At 42.6% G+C, this 27,653-nt stretch overlaps 1 protein-coding gene across 2 annotated transcripts; it reads left to right on the forward strand.

The window, feature by feature from the left end:
• Positions 1 to 25,958, forward strand: ADGRE5 (adhesion G protein-coupled receptor E5). 2 transcript variants are annotated; one of them, XM_063292520.1, is made up of 16 exons: positions 1 to 196; positions 5,744 to 5,878; positions 8,397 to 8,540; positions 10,635 to 10,681; positions 12,009 to 12,101; positions 15,227 to 15,395; positions 15,822 to 15,935; positions 17,558 to 17,787; positions 18,623 to 18,796; positions 20,053 to 20,241; positions 20,941 to 21,158; positions 21,548 to 21,614; positions 22,126 to 22,217; positions 22,505 to 22,673; positions 22,953 to 23,060; positions 23,991 to 25,958. In XM_063292520.1, the coding sequence occupies exons 1-16, from the start codon at positions 16 to 18 to the stop codon at positions 24,021 to 24,023; spliced, it is 2,163 nt and encodes a 720-aa protein (XP_063148590.1). In that variant the 5' UTR covers positions 1 to 15; the 3' UTR covers positions 24,024 to 25,958. The 2 variants fall into 2 exon arrangements, with proteins under 2 accessions (XP_063148590.1, XP_063148591.1); XM_063292521.1 differs by lacking the exon at positions 5,744 to 5,878 and having other exon boundaries at positions 23,991 to 25,955.
• The last annotated feature ends 1,695 nt before the right edge of the window (positions 25,959 to 27,653 follow it).

The raw sequence follows: 27,653 nt of genomic DNA on the forward strand, positions 1-27,653 counted from the left end.
AGAAATTTATTTCTGATGTCAATTTTTCCCCCTAATGGTCTTCTTATAGCTAGCAGAAACTGCACAGATGTGAAGTGTGGAATACATGCTCTATATCAGTTGGACAGTGGGGACATCTGCTGCCAATGCAAACAGGGGTTTCAGTTACCTGATGGGAGAAGTAAATTCCGGAATGTGAGTGAAGGTAACTGTACAGGTAAGTGCTTTCTGGAGCCCTTGTTTCTTTACGCATGGCACGCATCCTTATTCCAGGCAATGCACTGACAGCACATGAGCAAAGAGGGTTACTGCAGAGCGAGAAGCCTGTAATGTTATGCTGCTGTGGAGCTGGAAATGGCTACAGCAAACTCTCAATAAACTCTTCTCTTCCCACCTGGGATTGAAAGCAAAGAGTTTCTCGCATCTGTGGCCAAAACTGTGGAAGAGGATGAAGTTCAGTTGCTGTCCTGCCACCTGTACTTTTTTCTCCTAACCTCTTTCTTGCACTGCTTCAAACACTTGGGGTTGACGTGAATTTGAAGCCACTTAGGTCTGTGTAGCCTTGTTCATCAATGTCTGTTTCTGACCAGCAGCAACTCCTTGAGATCTTGCAGTGGGCCCAACCAATTTAGGAAATAATTGTCTGCTAGGCTTTTGGTCTGCTGGGGATTGCACTCCAAAAAAGTGTGCAAGCTATGACAAAATCTAAATTTGATTTAATTGATCTTAAAATACTTACTTCTGTTTACTTGAAAAATTGGACGTACTTACTCATTTTCTCTTTTTGTCCTGTTAAAAATTATAATTTGATGGCAATTTATGGACAGATGTATTCAAGATTTTTGCAAGCTCTGCACACCTAGGACCTAAGGTTATGCACTCCTTTTTAGAGGAATTCTCCAAACTCAGCTGTCTTTTCCTGGAGTTTCCCAACTGACTTGTTGCATGCAGAGCTATGGATGTCTTGACCTGCAAGAGTTCCTTTTGATCTCAGAACTAACCAATCAGAGCCCGGTGGTCCATGAAGATGGGCCATTCCAGGAACATATTGAGAAAGGAACTTTTTCCATATCTTAAATGTAATTGGAGTAAACATAATGCCAATATTGAGCTAGTGGGCAGTGTTCTGTGCTATTTTTATTTTAATGCTACTAAAATGCACATTTAGAGAAAGCATCAGAAAACGATTTTCGTGATTGACTCCTAGCAGCTGAATATATTGTATTTTTTTAACTTGAATTGAATACTTGCTTGTTCCTTTGCCTTTCCGTTTGGGGGAGGGGATAGTTTTAGGTTTGCTGAGAATACCATAAACTAGGCTGACACTTTTTTTCTAGTCTTATCTTTTGTGGGGGCATCGTTTTAAATTCAGGGTCCTTTTCCTTTCAAGAAAATAACATACATCTTGCTATCACAGATAGGAGCATTGTCTGTTTCACGAGCTAGAACTTTTCTGTTGCAAAAGGAGAGAGAGGATGTGACTCCTCCAAAGGGGGTTGTTTCCCTTTCACTTTTCTGCTGTCTTAGTATCCATAGCAGAGCTCTTTGACTCTAAATAAGGAACTGGGCCTGGGGATTTACTAAGAATCTCACTGGTTATTCATGGCAAAGTGTACCACAATGTCCTTCCAATGTTTAGCATTTGCAATTATGCATTTTGTTTGGTTTGCAGTGAATGGCACAAAAAGTACTAATTATTGTACAGGAAAGGGGAATATGATCACAGGGTCATTGGGCATCATCCCCATCCTTTCACTTCCATTTTTAATACATGCCTGATGAGGAGGAAATTATTCCAGCTTTGTCTACCCATCATTTCCTTCTTATCTGTTGCTGCCATGACTGAAACTGAGCTTTTGTTTACTTGAAAAATTGGACGTGCTGGTTTCTCTGGGCTCTCCCTGGCTCTCTCTTTTAAACAGGAGATTTCTCAGTTACTTAAAATAGAGAAGTTCAAAATAGATTTATTTGATGACCCTCGGCTCTATTCCTCCTTGTCGTCTTGTCATCTCCTTGCAAAAAAGTGGTCAGTTCCCTTCATCATTGACTGAGTGTGAGAATGAACTGGATAAGAGTGAGCAAGCCAAAAATTAGCTCAGACAGGACAGAAATACTGTTGTTCAGTAGGATACCAGATTTTGGGGGTAGCGTTCACGTGTTCTAGACAAAATTGTCTTCCCTCTGAACAAGCAGCTTGAAATGTTAGCTTCAGTTTTTAAAGCCCTACATTTCTCATGATCTGGCCATTTGAAGGGCTGCCTGTCTCATGCATCTCCTCAAGCACGCAGGCCATCAGAAAAGCCTTCTTGAAGAGAAACCCCCTTTCAGAGCCCTGTTTATGGGACAGGCAGGAGAGGGCTCTGGCTTTCTCCCACCCTGCTCCCAAGCTGGGGAATGTACTCTCTTAGGAGTTGCTTTCAAGAGTGAAGACTGTCCTCTTCAGCTGGGTCTGTTGGGTTGTAGTAATAATTATTAGAGCTGCTTTTTAAATTTTAAATTTTTTTAAACTTTAGATTGCCCCACAGAGAGAACGGTAGGATCTAAATCAAATGAATAAAGTAGGAAACTGTTTTCTCTACTAACAGCTTGGTGCCCCAGCCATAATGCTCATGCAACTCACCACTTCAGAGTTTTTGTCTGAAGTGCATATGTCATTCAGGAATTTCTACTGGCCTTCAGGAGCCCTGCTCCACATGTGACCAGTTAGGAAACCCTGTTTTTCAAGTTGGCTGCCTGAGAACAGTTGGGAGTGCTGCTAGTGTACCAGCCACCCTGCTGCATAGCAACCTCCCTGCCTGAGCTGCTGGAGGCTGTCTCAGGGTTGGCAGTGGAGTTCCCCAGGCTTATGTTCTGGGGGATTTCAATCTGCCTTCCCTGGGGCGTGCCTTGGAGGCAGGTCAGGAGTTCATGGCCACCATGGTGGCCATGGGCCTGTCTCAGATTATTCAGGACCCGACTTGGGACAATGGCCTCACACTGGATTTAGTTTTCTTGTTGGAGCAATGACAACATGATCTGAAGGGACAGTTACACCTATCCCCATTGTCATGGTCAGATCACGCCCTGGTGACCTTGAGATTCTTCTATGCCGCCTCCCTCTGCAGGGAGGCAGGACCCATTCAATTGGTCCACCCCTGGTGACTGATAGACCCAGCTGGGTTTCAGAGGGAGCTGCTGCACAGTCCAGCAGAGGCCCTGGCTGCTGCCTGGAATAAGGAGGTGGCCAGGGCCTTGGACAGGATCGTGCCCATGTGACCTCTCTTGCCCCATCTAACCCGACACTCCTCGTGGTTTACGGAGGAGCTGAGGGTCTTGAAGAGGATTAAGAGACATCTGGAGCGCCTCTGGAGGAAGACAAAGACCGAATCTGACCGAACGCAAGCTAGAGCTGCTGTTAAGGCCTACCTTGTGGCAGTAAGAGCAGTGAAATATCAATATTTCTCCACTCTTATTGCATCCGCGGAATGCCGCCCAGCGGTTCTGTTTAAGATCACCCGATCCCTTCTGGGGAAAGGGGGATCAGAAATCCATCTATAGGCTGTGCTGAGGAGTTTTCTGGGCATCTGCAGGATAAAATTGCTCGGATTTGCTTCACGTTGAACTCCAACCATGAGACAGGGTCTGGGGAGATTCCCAGGGAATGGTCTTACCCAGTTATCTGGGAACAGTTTGATCCTATTGGGCCTGAGGAAGTGGACAGGATCCTCCAGACTGTAAATTCCACCACTTGCCAACTAGACCCATGTCCCTCCTGGCTAGTGAAGGCAGCTCAGGAGATGACGTGTGGTTGGGTCCAGTTGATGGTAAATAAATCTTTGAGAGAGGGAGTGTTTCCGGAAGACTTTAAGGCGGTGCTGGTACGCCCCCTCCTCAAGAAACCATCGCTGGACCCTACTATCTTGGGCAGTTTTCGTCCAGTCTCCCACCTCCCCTTTTTGGGGAAGGTGATTGAGAAAGTGGTGATGTTACAGCTCCAGAGGATTCTGGATGAAATGGATTATCTAGACCCCTTCCAGTCAGGTTTCAGTCCGGGATATGGGACAGAGACTGCATTGGTTGCACTTATGGATGATCTCTGGCGGGAGTGGGATGGAGGGAGTGCATCCATCCTGGCTCTTCTGGACCTCTCAGCGGCTTTCAATACCATCAACCATGGTATACTTTTGGGCCAGCTCAGGGAGTTGAGGTGGGGGGCGTAGTCTTGCGCTGGTTCACCTCCTTCCTCCAGGGCTGGTCCGAATCGCTGTTGATAAGGGGCGAGAGATCCAGCCCGCGGCACCTTCTTTGTGGGGTGCCACAGGGATCAGTACTCTCCCCTCTCCTTTTTAACATCTACATAAAACCACTGGGTGAGATCATCCATCACCACAGGATGAGGTGGGTCTAATTGGGTGTCATCAGTATGCTGATGACGCCCAATTATACATATCCATCCCAGGTGAAGTAAGTGATGCCATGACCACCATCTCCAGGTGCCTGGGGGCTGTGGGGGCCTGGATGCGGAACAACAGGCTTCAGCTGAACCCTGGTGAGATGGAGTGGCTGTGGATTAATGGCTCCTCGGTATCTGGGAAATTGTCATCTTTAGTTCTGGATGGGGTGGCACTGCCCCAGACAGACCCAGTATGTAACTTGGGGGTCCTCCTGGACTCTCAACTCCTGCTCAAAGAGCAGGTGGAAGTTGTGGCCAGAAGGGCCTTTGCACAGCTTTGCGTTGTGCGCCAGTTACACCCTTTCCTGGATCGAGAGGCCCTCCAAACGGTCACTCATGCCCTGGTCATCTCCCATATAGATTACTGTAATGCGCTGTACATGGGGCTACCCTTGAAGAATATCCGGAAGCTACAACTGGTCCAGAACACAGCCATATGGGCTATTTTAAGTGCACCAAGGTCAGCACATGTAACACCTTTGCTACGCAAGCTGCACTGGGTGCCAATTTGCTTCCAGGTCCAATTCAAGGTATTGGTTATAATCTTTAAAGCCCTACATGGCATGGGGCCAGGTTACCTGAGGAACCGTCTCATCCCCATGACATCGACCCATCCCACCCGGTCATCCAGAGAGGGCATGCTACGGACCCCATCCGTAAAGGAGTTCCATCTGACAGGGTCCAGGAAGTGGGCCTTCTCTGCAGTAGCTCCCGCTGTATGGAACATTCTTCCCCCAGACCTGAGACAAGCCCCCTCGCTCCTGGACTTCTGCAAAAACCTAGAAACTTGGTTTTGCCATCATGCCTGGAGCAGGATGGGGATCAGCCATTCGTGGGGATGGCTAGCACCCTAGGACGATCTTTTATACTCACTGACTGAATCACAATTTTTAGCCATCTGGTTTTTACTATATTTTATTATGTTTTATTTTTATTGTATATTTATTATGTATTGATATATTGAATTTTAAATTTTGTTTTTGTAAACCGCCCAGAATCCCTCCTTTGGGGGGCAGATGGGCGGTAATAAAATTTGACGAACAAAATAAACAAATAAATATGATACAGCATGCTGCTTTGCATAGCTTGCATGGGGAATGGCTTGCCCTTCTGTAGCTGTAAGCAGTTTCTTTCTTACAACGCAGCTTTCCCAACCTGGGCACTCTCCAGTTATGTGGACTCAATTCCCATAATCTTCAGTGACCATGCTGGATGGGGAATTCTGGGAGTTGAAGTCCATTCTCCTCCAGAGAATACCCAGGTCAGGGGACACTGGTGTAATAGGTTGTGGTATTTTGCCAGATATCATTTAGCGTTGCTTTTTTCTTGCAGACATTGATGAGTGCAAGAAAAATGTTTCCATCTGTGGTCCCAAGGGAAGTTGCATTAACACTGAAGGGGATTATCATTGCAAATGCAAACAAGGATATGGAAAGAGCTTTAAAGATGATAGAAAGCTATGCAGAGGTACAGCTGAGTAAGAATACAACTTCTGTGTTATGCAACCAAACTAATACATGGAGGGTAACAAATCTTAAATTAAATCACTACTACAGCTAAGTGCTTTTGCTGAGTGATCTTGAAGAGATGATAGAGCCAGAGATGGTCATGTGAAGTTGCCAAACAAAACAGACTGTATTAGAAGTTGCTTGGACCCTTGCTTAAGCTCCTTAAATTAAGATTTTTAAAAAGTATTTAACTTCAAAAGAATCACAATTGTGGGCATTTATATGAAACATTTTTTTAGAAATAGAATACAGGCAGTCCTCAAGTTATGATCATTCATTCATTCATTTTCTATCCCACCTGTATTATTTTTATAAATAACTCAAGGCAGCGAACATACCTAATACTCCTTCCTTCTCCTGTTTTCCCCACAACAACAACCCTGTGAGGTGGGTTGGGCTGAGAGAGAGTGACTGGTCCAAGGCCACCCAGCCGGCTTTCGTGCCTAAGGCGGGACTAGAACTCACAGTTTCCTGGTTTCTAGCCCGTTGCCTTAACCACTAGACTAGACAGCACTGAAAGAAATGACTTAGAACCAGTCTTTGCATTTATAACCGTCACAGCATCCCCGTGGTCGCATGATCAAAATTCGGGCACTTGGCAGCCAGCATGTATTTACGATGGTTGCAGCGTCCCGGGCTCACATGATCATCATTTGCAACCTTCCTAGCCAGCTTCTGACAAGCAAAAGTAATGGGGAATCATGTGATTCACTTAACGACCATATGATTCACTAAATGATCACAGTGATTCGCTTAACGACTGCCACAAAAAAGTTGTGAAATCAGGTGTGGTCACATGGTGCCTATTTTTGTCGTAAGTTGAGGACTACCTGTACCTATTTTGGGCATGATTTGCTATGGAGAATCAGTTCCTTTCAATCATATCTTTTTTTTTTAATGTGCTATTTACTTCAGAGCATGTTTGTGGTGGTTGAAGTCACTAGTGTCTCTATTTCTGCTAAGGTCTTGGGAATAGCTGGTTTTCTTATATAAGCTTTGCCAGCTGGCATCCGCCAAACGTGCTGTGCCTAGAACTTCTAGAATTCCCATAGAGTGGCTGGGATTGGCGTTATGCAAGTTATACAGTTGCAACAAATCTGGGGATCAAATCAGGGAAAGTTGTATTATATCCGCTCCATTTCTTAGTTTGTCTGATAGCTTCATTTCTTTCCATACATAGTGCTAAAATGGAAGAAAAATTGCTCCTGTTGCTTAGTCAGCAAAAGTTGTATTAAATAGCTGAAAGTTGCTGGAGCTCATCTCGCTCCTATTTTTTTTAATGGGTTAGAAAAGACATTGGGAAAGGGCTTTCCTGGAGCAAGCAGGTATAATGACAGTCATCCGTGGCACACTTCCTGGTATGCATTGTTCATGCGTTATGCCCTTGTGACCCAAGCAGCTGCTCCACCACAAAATGTGTGGACGTGTACCTGAGGAACTAGGAGACAAGCTTATGATCCCAGGCAGAGTGACTTGCTAGCCAGTTTCCTCAGTATCAGTGAAGGACAATTGTTCCATCTGCAATGCTGGAATAAGATGCAGTTACCAATCCAGTGAGTTTGGAATATCCAGAACCGAGTGTGCTGAGAAGATGTCATTGCTTGTTTTAGCCTGGGCAACAAAATATCTTGGTTTAGTCCTAGTTGCCATCTGTTCAAAGACTGGCTGCAACTGCGTTTTGTGATTCCATTGATAAAGCAATGACTGTCTTTGTTGTCGGAGGGGCTTGTGTATCACATGAGAGAAGAGGCTGAGAAAATCATAATATTTGAAAATAATTTGGTGACTGTACAGATGAGCCAAACTGAGGGATTCCTTGAGGCAGTGGAGCAAAGCAACATTTCAGTCACCTGGACTTGCAACAAAAATAGAAGCAGATGACCCCTACTGCTTTCAAGACCATGCTGCTTAAAAGTCCTGAGGGCACAGGACTGTAGAATTCTTTATCTCATTCTCATTACCTTGTAACTCTCATTATCTTTACCAATAATTATTGAATATGTTCTGAATATGTTTGAAGTAAATCTTTAATGGCACTTCTTGTAATACCTCTACAAAACTGTAAAACTAAGTATCCAGGGATTCTAATGTATACATCAATATTTGCCCATCCTGGGACTTACCGCTTCACTTCTATAACCAGGAGAGTATTTGGTACATGCAGTGAGACATTGTTGTGAGATCATAAAGTGATTTTCCATTCCACTTCAGAAGGCTGTCCCAGAGAGAACCTATCAGCTCCAATTAAAGGGCAGGTTCTGATATATAACTTGGACTGTTGCACTCCATGTGAATGTGTTACATTGGTTTATGAAGCATGATTAGAACATCACAGAGTATAGAATACATCACCCGCAGAATACTCATAACAAATCTGAGTTTTTGGCTTGGTTTGGTTTGGTTTTGCTTCTCATTCCACTTTCTGCATTTTGTATTCTTACACTAGTTTTATATCCATCCCCCTTTTGTTTTTACAGATATTAATGAGTGTAGTGAAAATCTTTGTGATAAAACTGCCAAGTGCGGAAACTATGAAGGAGGTTATTTATGTTACTGCCCATCAGGGTATCTCCAATATTCCCATGCTGCCCAGGAGAATGAAACAAAGATAAAATGCAAAGGTAAATTCCAAAGGAGAAGAGGGGGGGAAAGGGCTTAAGGGCAGAGGCAGCATTCATAGAGGGAACAGCCCCACAGTGACACAGATGGGGCAGGGGGGGGTGGGGGGAGCGGGGGCCAGGGTTGCTGCTGGGCAGGAGCCAGGGAGGCAGGTTCCATGACATAAGACAATCCAAGAACTGAGAATAAATAAGATTTATTGAAGAAACTTGGAAGCCATTGCCAAAAGCATTTCAGCAACTGCAGTTAAGCAAAAACTAGCCTTCTTTATAAAGGCAAGGTTCAAACCTCCTTCAGTTTAGTTTTTAATCCCACCTTATCTAACAAGCTACTTGGCCTCCTCTTTTGTTAAGCTTTTTCCATCTGTCCTTTGTTTTTGCAATGGTCAGCTTTGTTCTTACCTTGTTTTTTACAGACAGTATGAGAAATGACTTTCATGTTAACTTGTATCATTATTTCAACTTTTAAGAGATGCATATTTCCTGTGCTGGCCTTAACATAGCATTATAATTTGGTTTATATTTTATTATAATAAAATTAAATTCATGCAAGAGAAAAACAATTCTAAAAGATCCATTGATTGTCTCCATAAACAGAACTGCTTCCCTTGCTCAGCTTGTTTTACTGGCTCCCTGCATACAAAGACAGTTTGATTCTAGACCTGTTAAGAGTGATCATTTTCTGTTCAGACTACATCTAAGTAGGCTACCTGGGTGCATTATTTTCTTACAGCATCCACTGATAGCTCATCTCTGCAGGGGTGACAAGTTTCCACTCCCTTGGAACTCTGGTTTGACAGCTTTATCTTCTAGCCTAAGTGATTGGCAACAATTAGCCCCCCTCTGCTCTTCAGTTCTGGCTCATTAAGGCAGGTGTGGGGTGAGGAACATTGCTTGCCAGAGCCCAGCAGTTCACATGGGAAAATCTATGGGACCAACATGATTTGGACAAACAGGCTTCATGCAGTTAGAATACCTTAAAATATATCCCAGCATAGCCCTGGTTAGATATGGAATACCAGACTTAGCAACTCAGCAAGCCATCATCAGAGAAAAATCTTCTCCAGTTGCACAGTTCCCAGTGTACCCTGTGAAAGGTGAAAGGTCCCCTGTGCAAGCACCGAGTCATGTCTGACCCTTTGGGGGGATGCTGCTTTCATGACGTTTTCTTGGCAGACTATAGCGGGGTGGTTTGCCATTGCCTTCCCCAGTCATTGCCTTCCCCAGTCATCACCTTCCCCAGCAAGCTGGGTCCTCATTTTACCGACCTCGGAAGGACGGAAGGCTGAGTCGACCTGAGCCAGCTACCCAAGAATCCAGCTTCCGCTGGGATCAAACTCGGGTTGCGGGGAGAGTTTTCAGTTGCAATACTGCTGCCTACCACCCTGCGCCACCCGAGGCTGTCACTGTACCCTAGTGTTTAAAAATATTTTATTCTGCCCCTAGGATTCAGGCTTTTAAAATTTTGAACCAAGAGCCAAAAGGACTCTATAGCTGGGTCAACATTTGGAAAATAGAGCATGCATAGATGGCTGCAGAGTCTTATAATTTAAATTTGTTCTCCTGTGCAGCTCTACCTCACTAGAAAGCTGAAGAATAGTGCCTTTTCCATCTCTTCCTGGGACCAACCCTGGGCCTTTGGTGTAGAGAACAACCCTTTCCTCATCCCTCCTTTGCTTCTGCCATTGCCATTTCCACTCCTTGCTGGTTCTCTGGATTAGATGTTGCTGGAAAGCTTCTGCCCTTGATTTGCATGGTGATTCTTGGCAAAGCTCATTCAGCCTCTTTTTTTTTTAATAGATTAATAGAGATCTGCCTTGTGGCACCGTTAGGAGAACCAAAACAATAAAAAGCATTTAATATGGGAAAAGTACCAAGCATAGTTCCTCTTCAGCTGCATTATGAGGCCAAAACAAGATCTTTTTTCACTGCATCCTGAGACTTGACCCTGTTAGTTTCCACTCAGAAATAGATAGCGTTAATATGGACTGGTCAATACAAAGTACAACCTAACATGCTTCAGAAAAAGAAAGAGTAAATGAAGAGATTTTTAGCAATGAAAAATATTTTTCCATGAATTGTTTGTTGTGTCCTCAGAATTCAGCTTCCCCACGCCTTCATGGAATAACTGTTCAGATGGTCAGGTGAGTCCTAAACACTTAGACCTTGAAGTCAGGATGACATTTATGGTAAGCATAGAATAATCTAAATTTCCCCTCTGGTGAGATGGCCATAAAATGTTGTGGAAGTGCTGTTCCACTGACAAAGAGGGAAGTGCTCCTGCAGGTTGGCACTTGTACCTTGGAGGCTCTCAGTATCCTGAGATCATACATGTACCACCTGTGGAGTTCCTGCATGTGGAGGGACAGAACTGTGGCATGCTGTGCAAGACCCGGATATGGCTTAGGCCTGCAGGATACATAGCCCCTTCGTTCCCTTTGGATATACATAACTGCTGAACCTAAAAGGGCATTCGCACTGGAGATGACTTGAGTTCCCTCCCATTATAGTTTGTGTGAAGAGGCACAGGACAAAAGAGGCACCCACTTCGGCCCCAGTGGGCCAGCACATCTCGGGATGTAATGGTATTTTTATTTTAAACCACCCAGAGTCCCCTTTTTGGGAGAGATGGGCAATGATAGAAATTTGAAAAATAAATATTTCCACCATGGATCACTAAACTTAGGTTTGCTTTCAAACTTGGGCAATTCAGCATTGTCCCCTGAGCAGCAACCTAATGGCCTTTTGAATAAAAACAACAACCCCTAACATCACAATACGATTTAATTTATTTATTTTATTTATTCATCAAATTTCACCACCACCCATCTCCCCCAAAGGACATTATCTGCCTAGGTTAAGCAAACGGTGAAGAGTTGCATGTAGTTAGCTAATTGAACTGCTTCAACCTTGTAACTAGTAAGGGTTTGCCTGTGTTTTGCCTTGTAACCTTAAGGGTCAGAAGCTAAGTTTTTAAGAAAACAGACTAGGGTTTTTCAGGATACCAAATTAAATGGCACATATGGTTTTTACATTTATGTTGTGAGGGGTAAAATATATTAGATCCCTGCAGGGGTGGACTCAAGCGTGTGATCTTGGGAAAAGACACTGTTGTTTTAAGGTGTCATGCTGCAGTCATGCTCCCATGTTCTCCCAAGCTCATTTAGACCTTGAATCCAAACCACTGCCATTGTGCAGAGCCTTAAATGTATCTAGTGCTGGTTCATTTGTCCACTAAAACAGATGAGGGCAGGTTGTAGCATTTGTGAAGATAATCCTCCTGGAATTTTATTCTTGAAATTTATTTATTTATTTATTCAGGAGGGGGGAAGCTTTCGAAACTTGAGTTTTCTATCCAGTATAGTGTACATATAACTGCAGTGAATTATATGTTTGATTTCATATTTCTTCATCATGGTTCTCCCCTCATTCTCATCCCGTGATGGTGTTTGGGGGGGCGTTGTTTTGCAGAGTCTCCTTTGCAACGTTACTACTCAGCTGGGAAACCTCTTCAGTTCACTGCCAAATGTGAGAAGCCAAATGGATTCAAAGAAGCTTTTGAGGGTATGTTTCCAGTTTGGTTCTTTGCTGGCTTAGAGGAAGTGTCAACCTGGGAAAATATGTGGGGAGAGAAGCTGACAGGAGATGTTTTGAAGGCAGCTCCCTGCCCTGCCTGCACCACATACTAAGACCAAAAGCAGTTCAGACCTTTGGCATTTTTCACATTGCACAACGCCATCTAAAAGGGTATCACATACGCTACTCAAATAACAGTTGTTTTGTTTTGTTTGAGGGTTGTATTTTTTTTTTGCATTTCCTGCCTCTCTTCAACAAATGAACCCTCAGACTAGATATGATGGTGTATGTGATTTTGCAAGGCCCCTGCTCTACTTTCTCTCTTTTTTTTTAAACAGGCTTTCCAAGCAAAGCATCCTAGGTTAAATGGTGGTGTAAAAATCCTAGCAAACTGTTGCAGTTTAGTTTGAGGATGCAAGGGGTATCTTTTTAAAGGTAAAAGCAGCAGCAGCCAGGATCACATGCTGCAAGCTTTTATTTTCTCTCTCAGCTGGGAAACTTCTGCTGCCCAGCCACCCATTGCTGCAGACCTTTCTTCAGCCTTATTTGTTTATTTGTTTATTTATATTTCAAATTTAGTCACCACCCATCTCACTCAAAGAGCGGCTCTGGGCTAGTTATTCACTTCTTCATTTGCATCCCTGCCCTCCAAGCTTCTCTTCTGTCAGAAAGCTCCCTGAGCCACCCACCCTTTCTCCATCACTTAACACAAACAAGGATTGCTCAGTGCTGGCCAGGTCAGCTCAGTTTAGAGGCTGCCTGAGACCAATCCCAGCTGTGTGCATCACATGGAAGGTGGGTGGGGGGAGAGGGAGGGGGAGAGAACCAAAAGCAGGGCAGCATCAGGTAGATGGTTAGTCGACAAAACTTTCATTCTGAGTATAAAAACCACAGAGGGCTCCATGTGACCAGCAATTAACTCTCAGAAAGATATTTCTGCCTCCCAAAATGATGTAGAATAATGCTCTTACATGAATTCCTTTAAAAAGTAAACAGCAATGTATTGCTATTCCAGTTAAACATACTATTTTATGTGACTTCTAAAAAACAAGGGAAAAATATTTGGGTTGGAGTAAGAATAATGTGCAAAAAATAATTCAAGTGAGTGTCTGCAGTGTATAGGAACATGCAATATTTATTTATTCATTTATTATTCACATTTCTATCACCTCCCATCTCCCCCTAAGAGGGGGACTCTGGGCGGTTTACAATAAAATTCACCTTAAAACCTGACATCATAAAATCACCAATACTAAAATAATAAAAATATAAATATAAAATCCAAGTGGTATTATATAACAGCATCAGCATCCTTTTTATTGACAGACCCCTGGCTGTGCGGTATTCATAGACCCTTTACTGTGAATTTCCAAATAGTTCACAGCCAGTTGTTTATGATGAAGGAACCAGTTTTCATATCACCAAAACGCCCATTTGATTAAGAATGCAAGGGCATGAAGCTCGTCCACGAATGCTGTTCCTATGTTGATCGTTTATGTAGTACATGAGGATACAAATCGGTGTATAAACTAATATCTTTAATTTGTTTCAAATCAGTGGAGCCTTCTCTTGAGTAGTTGTGTTCTGAATAAGGAATTATTGTGCAGAATACACATTAATGTATTTCTTTATGTCCTCTCCCCTCACCCTACCTCAATCCCAAGTGGTTTTCTGAGAAATTTGGAAAAGCTGAAATGATTATACTGTAAAAATGGGGAAATTATAGTTAGTCTGTTTTGAGGAGGACATACCAATCTTGGGGTTTTTTGCCCTGTTTTTTTTAATTGGGTTTGCCACTCAAGTCAGCCTTTCTCAATCCTTTGACCCTGGAGGAACCCTTGAAATATTTTTCAGGCCTCAGGGAACCCCTGCACATTCAGGCTCGAAGATAGGCCAGAAGTTACAAAACTGTTATATTTGTTTCACGTGTAGGCCTGTATATATGCAATAACAGTGTTCTTAAACTAAAAATAATGAAACTTACCTCTTTAATGTGAAGTTGCCCGAATTTGAAATAATTTTTTAAATAAATTGTGATGTCCCAGGGAACCCCTAGTGACTCTCGTGGAACCCTAGGGTTCTACAGAACCCTGGTTGAGAAACCCTGATCTAGTACTTTCTAGCTGTTCTGTGGCCACAACTGTCATCATCACATCCAGCATGATCAATAGCTGTGCTTATTGGAAATAATGGAGGTTGTAGTCCCAAGAGAACTGTAGGAGGAGGGAAAGCTGATAATGTAACAAGTTAGCTCATTCTCTCATCCAGCAGCAGGGATCCCCAACCAGGCGGGGCCAAAATGTGGCATTTTGAAAATGTGCCATAGGCCCACCCACAAAAGGACTCCATTGGAGACAGTGGCCAATCTTAGTGCCTACAGACCAGAATACACTCTTTTTCTAGCTCAGCGTTTGTCTTTTGGGGGTGATGGTGGTGGAAGGGCATGCCTCCACACAAAGTACTTTTCTTCTTTTCTCTGAAAATGGTACGCTTTGTGTAGGACCCAGGGGCATTCCTGACCATAAATATGATGCCTGATGCCAGTGGTCTGCTTTATAGCTTTATGTATGCTTTATAGCATGCTAGCTTACCATTTAATTTTTTTTAATTAAAAGAATCTTTTAACGGAATAATGATGGAGACATCACCAAGCGTATTCAGTAAAGGGACTGAATAAAGAGACAGATTATCTCTTAGATCTTACATGCTCAAGAATCCCACTGAAATTCACCATCCCTGTGCGTGATGGAATGTGAGGGTGTCCCTGGAAGATGGGGGTGGGGGAGATGCCTCCTAGGGAACGATCAGATAAAAGAGGAAGGAGCCCGCAACAGAGTAATGGCCAGAGAAAGAAACTTAGGAAGGACTAGCCCTAACTACTCAGGCAGTAAATAAGGAGGGCGGGAGGTTTGTACTTTCAGGCTTGCAAGATTCTGTTAAGGTGGCCCTACAATAAAGTAGAATTAGCTCATCTCGCTGTGTTTCCTGTCTGGTTTACCTGGGAGGGCTGACACTGCTTATCTATGCACAATGGCTTTAATAATGTGCCAGTGTGCGCTTCTGAGTGCCAGCTTTTCCCATAAACACCAGTGACATCATGTCATCCAACTTAGAAAACAGTGGACACACTGGACAATCTATTGAACTTAATGGAAGATGAGAACAAGGAACAAAAACACCAGATGGCCACTGAGATAATGCAACTGATGGAGGCCTGGCTCAGAATGTTTGCCTTTGTCCTACCTAGTGGGAGCACCACCATCAGGTCCAAAGCAGGCTCAGGTCAGTATACAGGTGATTTGAGATTTCCCTGATGGCATTGCCCAGCAATTTTCTCCTTCCTCCACTACAGAGGCACTTCCTTAGTATCTTAGCCATCCTGGTGCCTTCCAGGTGAATTAGACTGGGGCTGATTGGGAATGTTGGGAATTATACTACAATGTAACTGGAGAGGTCACAGGCTGGGAAAGCTCTTTTGTGCCACTGAACTGGAGGAGGAGGGGGAGGAGGGGGGGATTTTGAAACATGAAATCAGCTCTCCTTCCCCAGTTTCATACTGCTTTATGGTAGATCTCCCCCTTGCAGAGTAAATCTGTTGCTTGAATAGTTGGAATATTTTGAAGGAAGTGATATTTGTTTCAGAGATTCTGCCACTTGCCCTTTTCTGTTCCCTGTTAACCTTGTCTTCTTCCTTTCCTTTCATAATAGAATTGGCGATGGAAATCAAGACCACTGAAAAACCGAGCCAAGGTCTGGCGCAACTGTGGCTGAATGGAACACAGATGGAGCTAAGCTGGGAAGCAGCAAGCAATAAGGGAGAAGGTGAAAACCTGCAGCAGCGCAACAGTGGTGTGGGGTGGGGGTGGTGCGGCGAGAAGAACAGAATGCCGGTAACGGCCTGGAAAAGCTGAGGGGAAGGCAGCAGGAGAGCATTTCTTGGGTCAAAGCTTCAGGGCCAGACAGTGGGTATGGGAGATGGGTTCTCTTCTTTGGGAAGCAACGTTGTCTTGGTTTCTCGATTAGTTGAGAAACTTTCATTCACACTTTCAGCTTACATCAGAGGAGGATAGAACACTTCTTGCCCCGTTTCTGTCCCCATTCAGCAGACTGCTGCGGAAGAGACAGGTAGTTCTTGCCAGAGGTCTAGGTGGCTGGCAGAGGATTTCCTTCCTTACTCCGTCTCCCGCCTGCCTTCCACCTGTCTTCTTTTCCTTTATGGACCTGTGAATCCCCCCTCTTCTGCTCCGCTCAGCATCACTGAGGCCTTGAGCCGTACATGGTCTTTTCCAAGGGAGCAGGCAGAGAGGTGGAATCAAGGATGTCATGGTGGGCCAGGAGAGGGGAAAACCTGGGACTGCTTTCCTCACAGCTGGCCTAAATATATGTTAAGAGAACTGAAGTGCTGGGAAATAACGAATTTTGAAGATGCGTTAAAGTTTTATTTTAAGAAAAATCATGGCAAGGGAAAAGGGTTGTTAAATTTTTTCTTACCATATTAGATGGGAGGGTTGTTCAAAAGAGTTGATTGGGAAAATGTTCAGGACACAATGTTGGATTTAATGTATGGAATTCTTTACCACTAGTGCCAATGACCTTGAATAACTTTTAAAAATTATTTGACAAAATGGAGAATACAGCATTCATATTTCTGAAGTATTTCTAAATAAATGTTGGTGGGGGAGAGAATTTAAGGGAAAATTTGCCTCTGCCTGAGCTTCCCAGAAGCAACTGTCTATTCATTTTTGCCAACAGAATACTAAACTGGATGGACTTTCGGTCTGGTGCAAGACAATTCTTAGTTTTGAAGAAATGACAGAGGCAGCTTCTTTTTGTATTGATGAGTTTCTTAAACCTAGATGACACTGAACACAATAAAAATTTTAATATATATTTTATTGAACATGGGGAAAATATATAAACAGGAGGAAAAGACACAAAAAAGGCAAAGGAATAGAATCAGGTGAATAAACAAGGGATTTAAAATAGGTTAAAATTACAATTTTTCATTATGTTAATAAGCAATTGGAGATAACTGAATATACTATGTTTAAATACCTGAAAATTACAATTAAACTCTACACAGAATATAAATATCCAGAGCAACAGACAACGCAATAAATTGTTAACAGCACAATAAATTGTTAACTGGGAATTACACATTGAGACTGCAAGGAGAGAGTATTTTTTAAAAAAAATCCATATGAATATCTTTCCGAAATCGTACAAGAGAAAATTCCCTGCTGTGCTAGTTCTCGCTTGCAAAGATTATTTTTCCACATAGACCCGAATTTGCACATACTATTTCCCTCCATTGCCAGTTTGAACAGAGTCCACTCAACTCTTCTAAGGCTCGCTGCGTTCTCCTGCTTATATAGGCCAGCATTGGATTGTCTCATCTCAGTAGCTGCTGCATCCTCAGATCTGAATCACTCTTCCTTTTTCAGCCCTCAGTAGTGCTGGCCTCCTCTCCTACCAGAACCTGGGGCACATCCTGTCGGGTGCATGTGTTGAAGGAATAGACTGGGAGCAAATAGGGAAGTCAAAGCAGTTGATGCAGCAGACTGGCAAGCCCAGCTATAAGGTGCTGTCCAAGGTGGCATCTGCTTTTGTGGGCCATAACAAGACTGCTGCCCTGAGCGATCATGTCATCTTCTCCTTTAATCATCCAAAACCAGTGAGTATCCATTTCTTCTTTGTCTTCCCTGGATCTACAGGGCAGGCAATAATGTACTCTTTCCTTACTCTCATAATACCCATTTACATGAGGAAAATGAGCTTTTCAGAAGAAAATATACTGTATAATTTATATACTTTATAATAATAACATAAGTTTATAGTAATAAACTTGATAGCAATATAATATACTGTATAATGCATATATTATATAATTTATATACTGTATAATTTACTTTGTCTTCTACTTCGCCAAACTCAAAGGTGAGCTGTTTGACCAGATGTTGACACTGATTCACATTAAAGATCAGGAAGCCCAACTTGTCCACTTTCCTCACTTTCTGTATACAGGTAATCCTTGCTTAATAACCACAACTGGGACTGGAATTTTGGTTGCTAAGCGAAGAAGTCATTAAGCAAGTCTGACTCGATTTTACAACCTTTTTTGTGGCAGTCGTTAAGTGAATCACTGTGGGTGTTAAGCAGCCCATGTTGTCGTTAAGCAAATCATGTGGTTTCCCATTGATTTTGCTTTCCAGAAGCTGGCCAGGAAGGTCAAAAATGGCAATCATGCAACCATGTGATGCTGTGACAGTCATAAATGCAAACCAGTTGCCAAGTACCCAAATCATGATCACGTGGCTGTGGGGACATGGTGATGGGTGTAAGTGTGAGGACCAGTCATAAGTCGTTTTTTTCAGTGCCATCATAAGTCCAAACCATCACTAAACGAATGATTGTTAAGTGAGGACTATCTGTACGCAGAGTTCAGACTTATATGTATCTGGTGATATTGGCTCACTCATCCTGCCTCCATCTTCCTTTTTTCCTTCTAGGAATCAAAGCCTGACATGAAGGTGATTTGTGCTTTCTGGAAGCCCACTGGCAAGAGTGGACATTGGTCTCAAGAAGGTTGTGTTCGTCTGAGCACCAGTACTGCTAACAGGACGTACTGCCGGTGCAACCACCTGACCAGCTTTGCAGTGCTCATGGCCTTCTATGATGTGGAGGCAAGAATATATATTGTGCCGGCAATATAGCATATTGTGCCAACAATATAGCAGAAAACTTAGGAATGGGTTTAGATGTGGCAGAGAAGTGAATAAATGGATGTACGATTGACCTGTTATCCACAGTTTGTGTTCCTTGCATAACCTTCAAAGAAGAAATATGTATTTCTAACACAAATCTAGTACTCATATCTTTTATCTATGAAGATGCATTACCTCTTTTAAGATGCTGCATTAGACATGGAAAAATTATTTGTGTATCAGGCTTATGTATTGGGTTTCCAATTTGCTCAGTAACCTAAGTTGTTTGAACTGATTACAAAATTGCTCATTAAAAACAAGCAACAGAGAGTAAGGCAACTTGTGGCAATGGCAGTGGCCTTTTTGAACAGAAATGGGCAGGAGCCTTAGGCAGTCTGGTTTCTATGGCAGCCCCCTCACCCCGGCCTATTTACCACTGTGGTTTTTATATTTTGAGCCACTCATAGTTGGCCCGGAGTTGGGCATCACCAAAGTCGAAGTAAGTAAATAAATATTTGCACTTCCGCTCACTCTTCTACTCTCGCCATCTTCTTGTCTTTCCTTGGCCAGCCGGTTTGCTCCCTCACTTGGAATCTAGCTCTCCACTAGGAGAACGTCCAGGTGAAATGTGCCATGAGAGAAAGTGGAAGCGAGCCCAAGATGGCAAGAGAAGGGAGAAGAAGACTTCTTTGCAGATGGCTTGGTTCAGCTCCGTTGGCTGGCAGTAGAAAGACTAGCCTCTTCCCCCCTCCAACTGGATAGTGGGGAAGTAGGGCCTGCAGGTCCTTCACTGTCCAGAGACCTACAAAAATGGTAGCTAGGCCATGGGGGTAGTGGGCTCCTAAAGCAAAAGTATTGGAACAAAATTAGAACCAAGGCAAGATTCTGATCAGATTATTTACTGGAATTTGCTGCTCTAATGGGAATCAGATTCCTACTATTTAAGGAGAAGGTGGTGTGATCAAAGCAAGCTGTCTAAAAAGCAAAAAGCGCTTCACTATCTTCAGCCTGGAGATGTGGGCTGCTAAACTATTTTTCAGTCTGATTTCTGAGCCCTTCTTCCTATTGTCTTCTCCTGAAGCATCGAAGACTTGTCTCCTAGATATTGGCAATTAGAGAGTAACTCATTAGCTTTTTATTACCTGAAGCTTCTGTGAGGTATTTTTCAAGTAGAGGTACCAAGACCTGGCTTATTTGGCATTGCCTTAATTAATTTATACTGGTCTTTACTCCAGGTTTGGAGCCTGTCTATCATCACAAAGGTTGGGCTGGTTGTATCTCTGATCTGCCTGTTCTTCTCCATCCTCACCTTCCTGTTCTGCCATGCCATCCAAGGTATCCGCACCACCATCCACCTCCACCTTTGCCTGGCACTCTTTGCTGCCCATGCCATCTTCTTGGGTGCTGGGGCATCTAGCAATACGGTAAGTAGCAGGGATGGATTTTGATTGCACACTTGGGGGAGGCCTTCTGAGGAAAACAGCTGAGAGAAATGAATGGAAAATCCTTCACTTAATGGGAAAGGCTGGGTGAAAGGGCCATTCCCCTATAATGTACATGAAAAATGGATTCCACACCTCCCACTCTTTGAATATAATTAAAAATGCATCTCCCCGTCCTGTAATAGAGAACTTGGTAGAGATTGGATTTCTATCCTGTTAGCCAATTTCTGACATTTGGGAGCTAACTGTCCTTCTTCCCCCCTTCCAAGTCAACTGCCATTGACTTGCAAAGGGGAAAGTTGCCTAATGGGCAGGTAGATATTGTTTACCAGCTCCTGCTCTGATTAATTAGTATCCTGGAACACAGCATTACGAAGGGCTATGCTTGTTCCTTCAAGATCAGAGTATTCAACTGACCAGACAGAATGGGGATGCCAAGAGGCACCAGTATTAAGGGTTGCTGTTGGTTCTTAAAGAAGTAAGAACAGGGAGTGTATCACATTTCCTGGGTATGGAAGATGTCTTCCTCTGGGTAGGAGGAGGATGTTTGAAGAAACAGGTAAGCTTTTCCTGCATCTCTTGCCATCATGACCATCAATACTCACCATAATGGACTGGATTTTGAAACTGCTGCCAGAACAGCTCAGTCTGACCTTCCCTAGTTTTTGTGTCCCTTCTTAGATGGCATGTGCTGTAATTGCTGGACTGCTCCATTATTTCTTCCTCTGCGTCTTCTGTTGGATGCTACTGGAAGGTGTGCAGCTCTACCTGATGGTAGTTCAGGTCTTCAACACACACAGCCTTAAACACTGGCACATCTTCCTTGTGGGGTATGGACTCCCAGCCATCTTGGTGGGCATCTCTGCTGCCATCAACAGCAAAGGATACAGCAGCAAAAAGTGAGTCCTCAATTTATATACCACTGCTGTCACCACCACCACCACCCCCGCAAGCTAGAGGATACCTGTGCATCGTGCACTGAAGCTCAGGCTACCAAGTCCTGAATATAAATGAGTGTGTCAGTAGGTCATCTAGTGCATATCATGCTGGAATTGCTTGTAAAGTAAAAGGGCTCAGCAGGCAAGTTGAGCAACCTACAGTGGCCAGCCTCAAGCACCAGTGACCCAGCCCTTCTCCCTCCCCACACCTGTGTGACAGATAGGGAGCTCCCAAAGGAAAGTGAATTTCTAAAGGAGCAGAGGAGCAGATCCAAGTGATCTGCCAGGAAAGAAGTACACAGTAGGTTCAGTTACTTGCAGAACAAGTCATCCTCTGTCTTTCCACACAGCTGCTGGCTTTCCAGGGAACATGGGTTCTTGTGGAGCTTCCTAGCACCTGTCTCCATCATCATCATGGTAATGCTTAATGCATACTCAAGCTGTGGCTTCTTCCTTCTGATTTCTGCCTTGGGAGCTACTTAAAATGTTAATCTCTGTACTGTACCCCAGCTTTGGTCTACTGTAACCTTTCTGAAAGTGTTTTATTATTTGTATTTAGCTTTGGATGCAGTGGTCTAGCTCCTGCTATAGGTCCTTTGATCCATCTCTGCTAGTGACAAGTTCTGGATCTCCTTTAGAGAAGTATTAGCCTCAGTTCTTACATACGTTGTCTGATGTCAAGTTAAAACGCTCCTCTTTCCCCCTCCCCCATACATACATGATACGACTAAAGTGAAATGACTGTGGACGAATATACAGCTTAGATTTAATTTGTCAAAGCAGAATCCCCTAATTCTAACACTGTCCAGCTTCCAAAAGCTTAATGCTCCATCTTTAAGCTTCCATAAAGAAAGCTAGAAAAGCTGTGATATTTGTGCCAGGTCTCATCTCAAAGCCTGATTATCCCTGTCCAATCTTTTCTGCACAGGTCAATGCTGTTGTCTTTCTTATTACTGTCTGGAGGCTTTCAGTGAAGTTTGCTGACATTAACCCTGATTTGACTAAATTGAAAAAGCAGAGGTAAGTAGCCAAGAAAAAGTGATCATCTGTGTCTTAAAAGATCAGGAATTAATAACTGGTAAGATTATAGTAATCCCCTTAGATAATAAATGATTTATTTAATAAAATGTATTTCAAAGCTCCATCTAATACAATTCTGGTGGAGAATTAGGGCATAAGCTGTTACCTAGCCCTGTCTGATGTAATAGATGCCCTCTGCATTCTGTTTCAAGGCTGCTACTCATTGTGTAAGGTCACAAACCATAGCAACAAGTATTAAGTTGTGTCCTAAATCTCTTTTCCTACAGGGTGCTCACAGTCACAGCCATTGCACAGCTCTGTATTCTAGGCCTCACTTGGATCTTTGGCTTGTTTCAGTTCAGCGATCAAACCCTCATCTTATCTTACCTCTTCACCATCTTCAATAGCCTACAGGGTCTCTTCATCTTTCTCCTGCACTGTGTACTCAAGAAACAGGTACCTGCCTTTATAGAAAGGCAAAGATGCGGGGCACCATCTAAGAGACTGCAGTCTTCTGTCAATTTATTTGGGAGTAAAGCCCATTAAACATGTTAGGATGTACTTTTCAACAGACAAGTATAGGATTACATTGTCAGTTGAGCATGTTGCAATGATGGGTGTTGGGGGAAAAAAAGACTCCAAGACTGGCAAGGGTCAAGGTGTGTCTGTGTGTATGGCAGGGGAAGTGGGGAGATACAAAGATCAGAGTTTCCTAAAGATGTTGTTTGTGTCTAGGTACGTGATGATTATTACCGCTGGTTGTGCCAGGGCAGACGTGGCAAGACCCAGAGTTCTGACAAGTATTCAGAGTTCAGTTCCACAGCAGGCTCCAACACATTAAGGGTAAGAGCTGATGAAATGGTTCATCCTCCAGATTTTTCCACTTTCCCATTTGGAGCTTGGAGCTGCCCTGCAATCCTACAGCACTGTTTTGGCTCTGAGCCTGGCCTTATCTTCTGCAGTTCCTCTACATGGTCCTTTTACAAATGACCAAGAATCAGACTAAACCTGAATCAAGACCTGGAATAGCTTTATCCTCCACCTGTCATGCTGCTTTTAGAAGCCATGCAAACCAGTCACAATTAATGCTTGCTTCCTCTAATGAGGCGCAAGTGGATCTATTCGATATCTCTCCAGTCATTTTTCTATAAATATTGAGAATACATGTCAATGTGAAATGAAGCAAAAAATGTTCAAAATAGGGATTAATCTGACCATAAACCTAGGGCAAGAAAATAGGAAGCAACACACTGAGATCCAGGTAAAGGGCTGTTCAGGTGTGAACACAGACTTAGAAGTGACCAGTTGTACAATATAATGCAAGTAGGAAAATGGGGAGGACATGATCCCTGAGCACTATCTCAGCAGCTTCTGTAGATCATGGGTAGGCTAGTCATTCAGGGCTCCTAAGCCGAGCAGAATCCAGACCACTTAACCAAGGATTATTGTAAATCATATGCCTCACATTTAAACTGAAGTGATTAGCTGTGTAGTTTGAACCAAAATTGATTCTCTGACTGTAATGCTACAGACTTTGTATCATTTGCTTTAAAGCTGTAGATTAAAGTTGCATTGTCCTATAGAGAACTATTACTAGATTGATTGACAGGAAAATATCCTTCCTTAAAAAGGAAGGACTTACAAATCTGTTGAAACTCTTGTCTGTTATCAAGAGCTAATGAAATATTTTAAAAAAACATTGTCTACACACTACTCCAGTGGAGGCAAACAATTATTAGATAATTTTAAGACCATCTTTCTTTTCTTCCACAGTCCCCCAAAACTTTGAAAAAATCTAGTATGTAGCAACAGTTTGCAGAAATGAATTCCAGGAATGCTACTTTACATACAAACGCTTCCAGGGAAAAGATGGACTGGATAACAGAACTACCACCTGCTGATTCAGACCTACTAAAACAAGGACAGTAAAACTGCTGAAACCTATGCAGAGGTCCATCTAGCAAGCTCAGGAACTGGGCCCATCAAGATTCCCTTCTCATTCATGCTAAGGCTCTTCTCTTTCAAAGAGAGGATCATGTCTTTAAAAAAGGTATTCCTACATATGACACTTTCATAAAAGGCCCTTTCCATGGACACTGGTTAGTCTTCTGCCTGGCTATTTATGCATCAAACATCTGAAGTGAATTTTGCATAATGTGCATGATCTTTTCCATCTAGTATAAGCTGTCTATGGACTGATCTGATAGCATTATCCCTAATGTACATCAAGTTATTTTCAAGTATGAATCTATGACTGCCTGCAGTACTCATTAAGTCAACTAGAAACAGGGGTGGTAAGTATGCTATATCAAGTGTACGTAAGGAGTTAAACAAGAGAAAAGAGTGGCAAGGATGCTGCAACCTAGGATTGGACAAAGAACTTCACATTATTTTGCCTTGTGTTAATTTGATTTGTCCAAAAGTTGATATAAATTTTGAACTCTGATAATCAATGAGATAATAAAGCCAGTCTAGAGGCTATCCCCTTTTAGGTGGCTCAAAAGGGCTGTCCTGGTTTGAATAGTCCTGCACATAAATATATACCTGCATGTGGAAACATAGCATGGTATAGGCAAAGCACAGACTTTTTAGACAAGGCCTTTTATTTACTTTTAATGGAAAACTAAGCCTTCATCTGCAGACTTTCATACTGACCCAGGCTAATTAGGTATAAGTAAGCCCTGTGCTATAAAACTGTTCAAATTACAGTGTGTTTTCATTGCCCAAAGATTTTATAGTTCTGCTTCTTAGTGCACTAAAAGTCTGCTATGCTCAAAATTCAGATTCAACTCAAAAGGCAGATCTAAACACTTTAGCATCTGCTGCTTCATATCTGACATGTTCGAGTAGAAGCACAAAAATACAGGAATAGTTTTCATTTGAAGTTTTTCTTTACTGCTATTCCCTGGTGTTCTGCATATGGCAACAAGATGCAAAGACAAAGAAAGGTACAGGATACAGTATAATCTCAGCCACAAGAATCCAGGTAACCAGTAGCAAAATGCTGCTTATTCAGACAGATAAACTTGAGCCAATGAAAAGAAAAAGGGTTTGGTGTTCTGTTTTTTTATTACTTGGATGGAAGACCTCCAGAGAATACCAGAGCTTTGGTTAGATTAGGGAAGTTGAAAGCATCCCAAAAGGTAGCAATGGAAAACCACTTCCGTGCTTTTACGGAAAACGACACAAACATGAGATCATCAGAAGTCAAGGTGACTCAAAGGGAATTTTATGTTTTTATGAAGCTAATGAACCCTTCCATGATGGCAATTCCCAGAAAATATTAAAGAACTTCCTGTTTAAACCAATTGGGTTTGAACAATTTTCAGTAATCCTAACTTTGTTTTTGTAAAATGCTTGGTATTTTTATTTTGTATGTATCTCAATACCAGGTGTGCCTTATTTGCATAAGTAGCAAAACACACAAGAGTTCACAGGTAATTTTTTTTCCTACTGAATGTCGCTCCCAAAAGTACTCACAAGTTATACCTGACCTAGTCTTCAGATAGCTTTGCATGCATCTGCATGCCAACTTTTGTAGTATTAGAAAATACTGTTAATTTGTACTTGGGCAAGGGGAAAAATAGATGGATTCAGATTAGAAGTTTCTATTGTTGTCTCTCAGTTTCAGTAACCGCCCTGCCATGAGATATATTCACTCTAAGAGTGCCATTAAAGATGTGCAAATTTTAAAAAAAAGTTTGTCTAATTAACTTGCTTCCTTAAAGCACTTTTTTCTCAAGTACTTTTCCCCCTTCACTTTTTAATTAAACCAGAAAAAAATCTGGTAGCATCTCTTCAGACTAATACATTCCAATAGAAGAGAATATATGTGGCTCAGGATTGAACTATGGAGTCCTAGGTGGTCCCTGGGCTTGGTTGTTTGCTTGCAGATGTTTCATAGTGTGAGTGTGTCATTTGCTTCCTGAATCAGATGTGTACATTTGCACTGCAGCAACCAAACAGACCGCCTATACAACATCTCACAACACATGGACAGACTCAACCATAGTTTCAGCTGGGAAACTCTGAGCCCCCTAGACCAAGCTAAATCCAAAAATGCTGGGGAATTCCTGGAAGCTTGGCATTCAGACACATTAGCCAAATCAATAGACACATAGAAATAAACCATATTTACACACCATTCAAAAGAGACAATAAAAAGGCTATGACAGAAACAAAAAGACCAGAACACATGCTCTCCAGCAGCCAACACCCAGTTAAGCAGGGATTAACACCAGGCAAACAAGCAGAAAATACCCTAATCTACGAAGGAGAAAATCACACCTCCACCAAAACTGGGAGGGCAACTACTGCATACACAACAGGAAGCAAACCCCACACTCACTAGCACTGATGATGTTACCTAACTGGGTAATGAAACATCTGCAAGCAAACAACCAAGCTCAGAGAGCACACGGACTCCATAACACATTTTATTAAAAGGCGTAAACTTTCATGGATGTATGGAGTGGCTAAACTGATGTAGAATTTAAATTGGGAGGGGAAGACAGAATAGCTATGCAGATGCAGATGTGTGAGACAGATTATAAGCACTTTATCAATTAACAATTGTAATATGTTAAAATCCCATTGTGTTTGTCAAGATCTTCTGAACTAGACTGCAACTCTTTAACTAGGCGAGTTCAGCAATCTCTCACTCAATTTTCCTGGCAGTTTCTTTTTTCCAAAATGGCTACTTTGAGATCTGCAATGGAGTGTCCTGTGAGGTTGAGATGCTCCAGTTTTACTTTGCCCTTCTTTTGAGTTGTGGTGTCAAACTTGCATCCATTAATTATTTTGTGCAAAGTTTGGTCTGTTTGTCCTACACAGAATCTAGAGAGGAATTGCTGGCAGATGATGCCATATATCACATTAGAGGAAGAGCATGAAAAGGTGCCTCTAATATTGTATATGAAGTTGTTGGGGCCTGTGGTGGTGCTGCTGATGAAAATGTAGGGACATAGTAGGCACCTGAGTTGATTGGAACATCTGGTTCCCATGTTAGCATCATTATCCTGTAGGTTCTTGTTGCTTGTCAAAATTTACTTCAGATTGGATGGTTATCTGTATACAGGTATGGCCCTGCCACCCAGTGCCTAAAAAAATGCAGTGTCCAGTATGGGCTGCAGCTTACTGTGTTTGAATAGCTTGAACTGCAGGTAACAACCAATGGTGTTCTATTTTTTGTGGTCTTTTAATACACCCTCCCTGGGAATCAATCTGGCTCTGTTGGTTTGTCTACTGAACTCAGGTGGGTCATCTCCAGAATGTCTGGTTTAATTCCATCAGATGCACATCTCTGCAAGTTGGTTGGAACAAATGCAGTTGTAGTGTAGAGCCTGGTTATAGATGATATATTCAATAGTGTATTCTGGGTGGAAGATGGAGACATGTAGCAGGCATAGTGATTTGTGGGCTGAGTAATATGCTGTT

The sequence above is a fragment of the Candoia aspera genome, chromosome 2, assembly GCF_035149785.1.
Source record: "Candoia aspera isolate rCanAsp1 chromosome 2, rCanAsp1.hap2, whole genome shotgun sequence".
Taxonomy (NCBI): Eukaryota; Metazoa; Chordata; class Lepidosauria; order Squamata; family Boidae; genus Candoia; species Candoia aspera.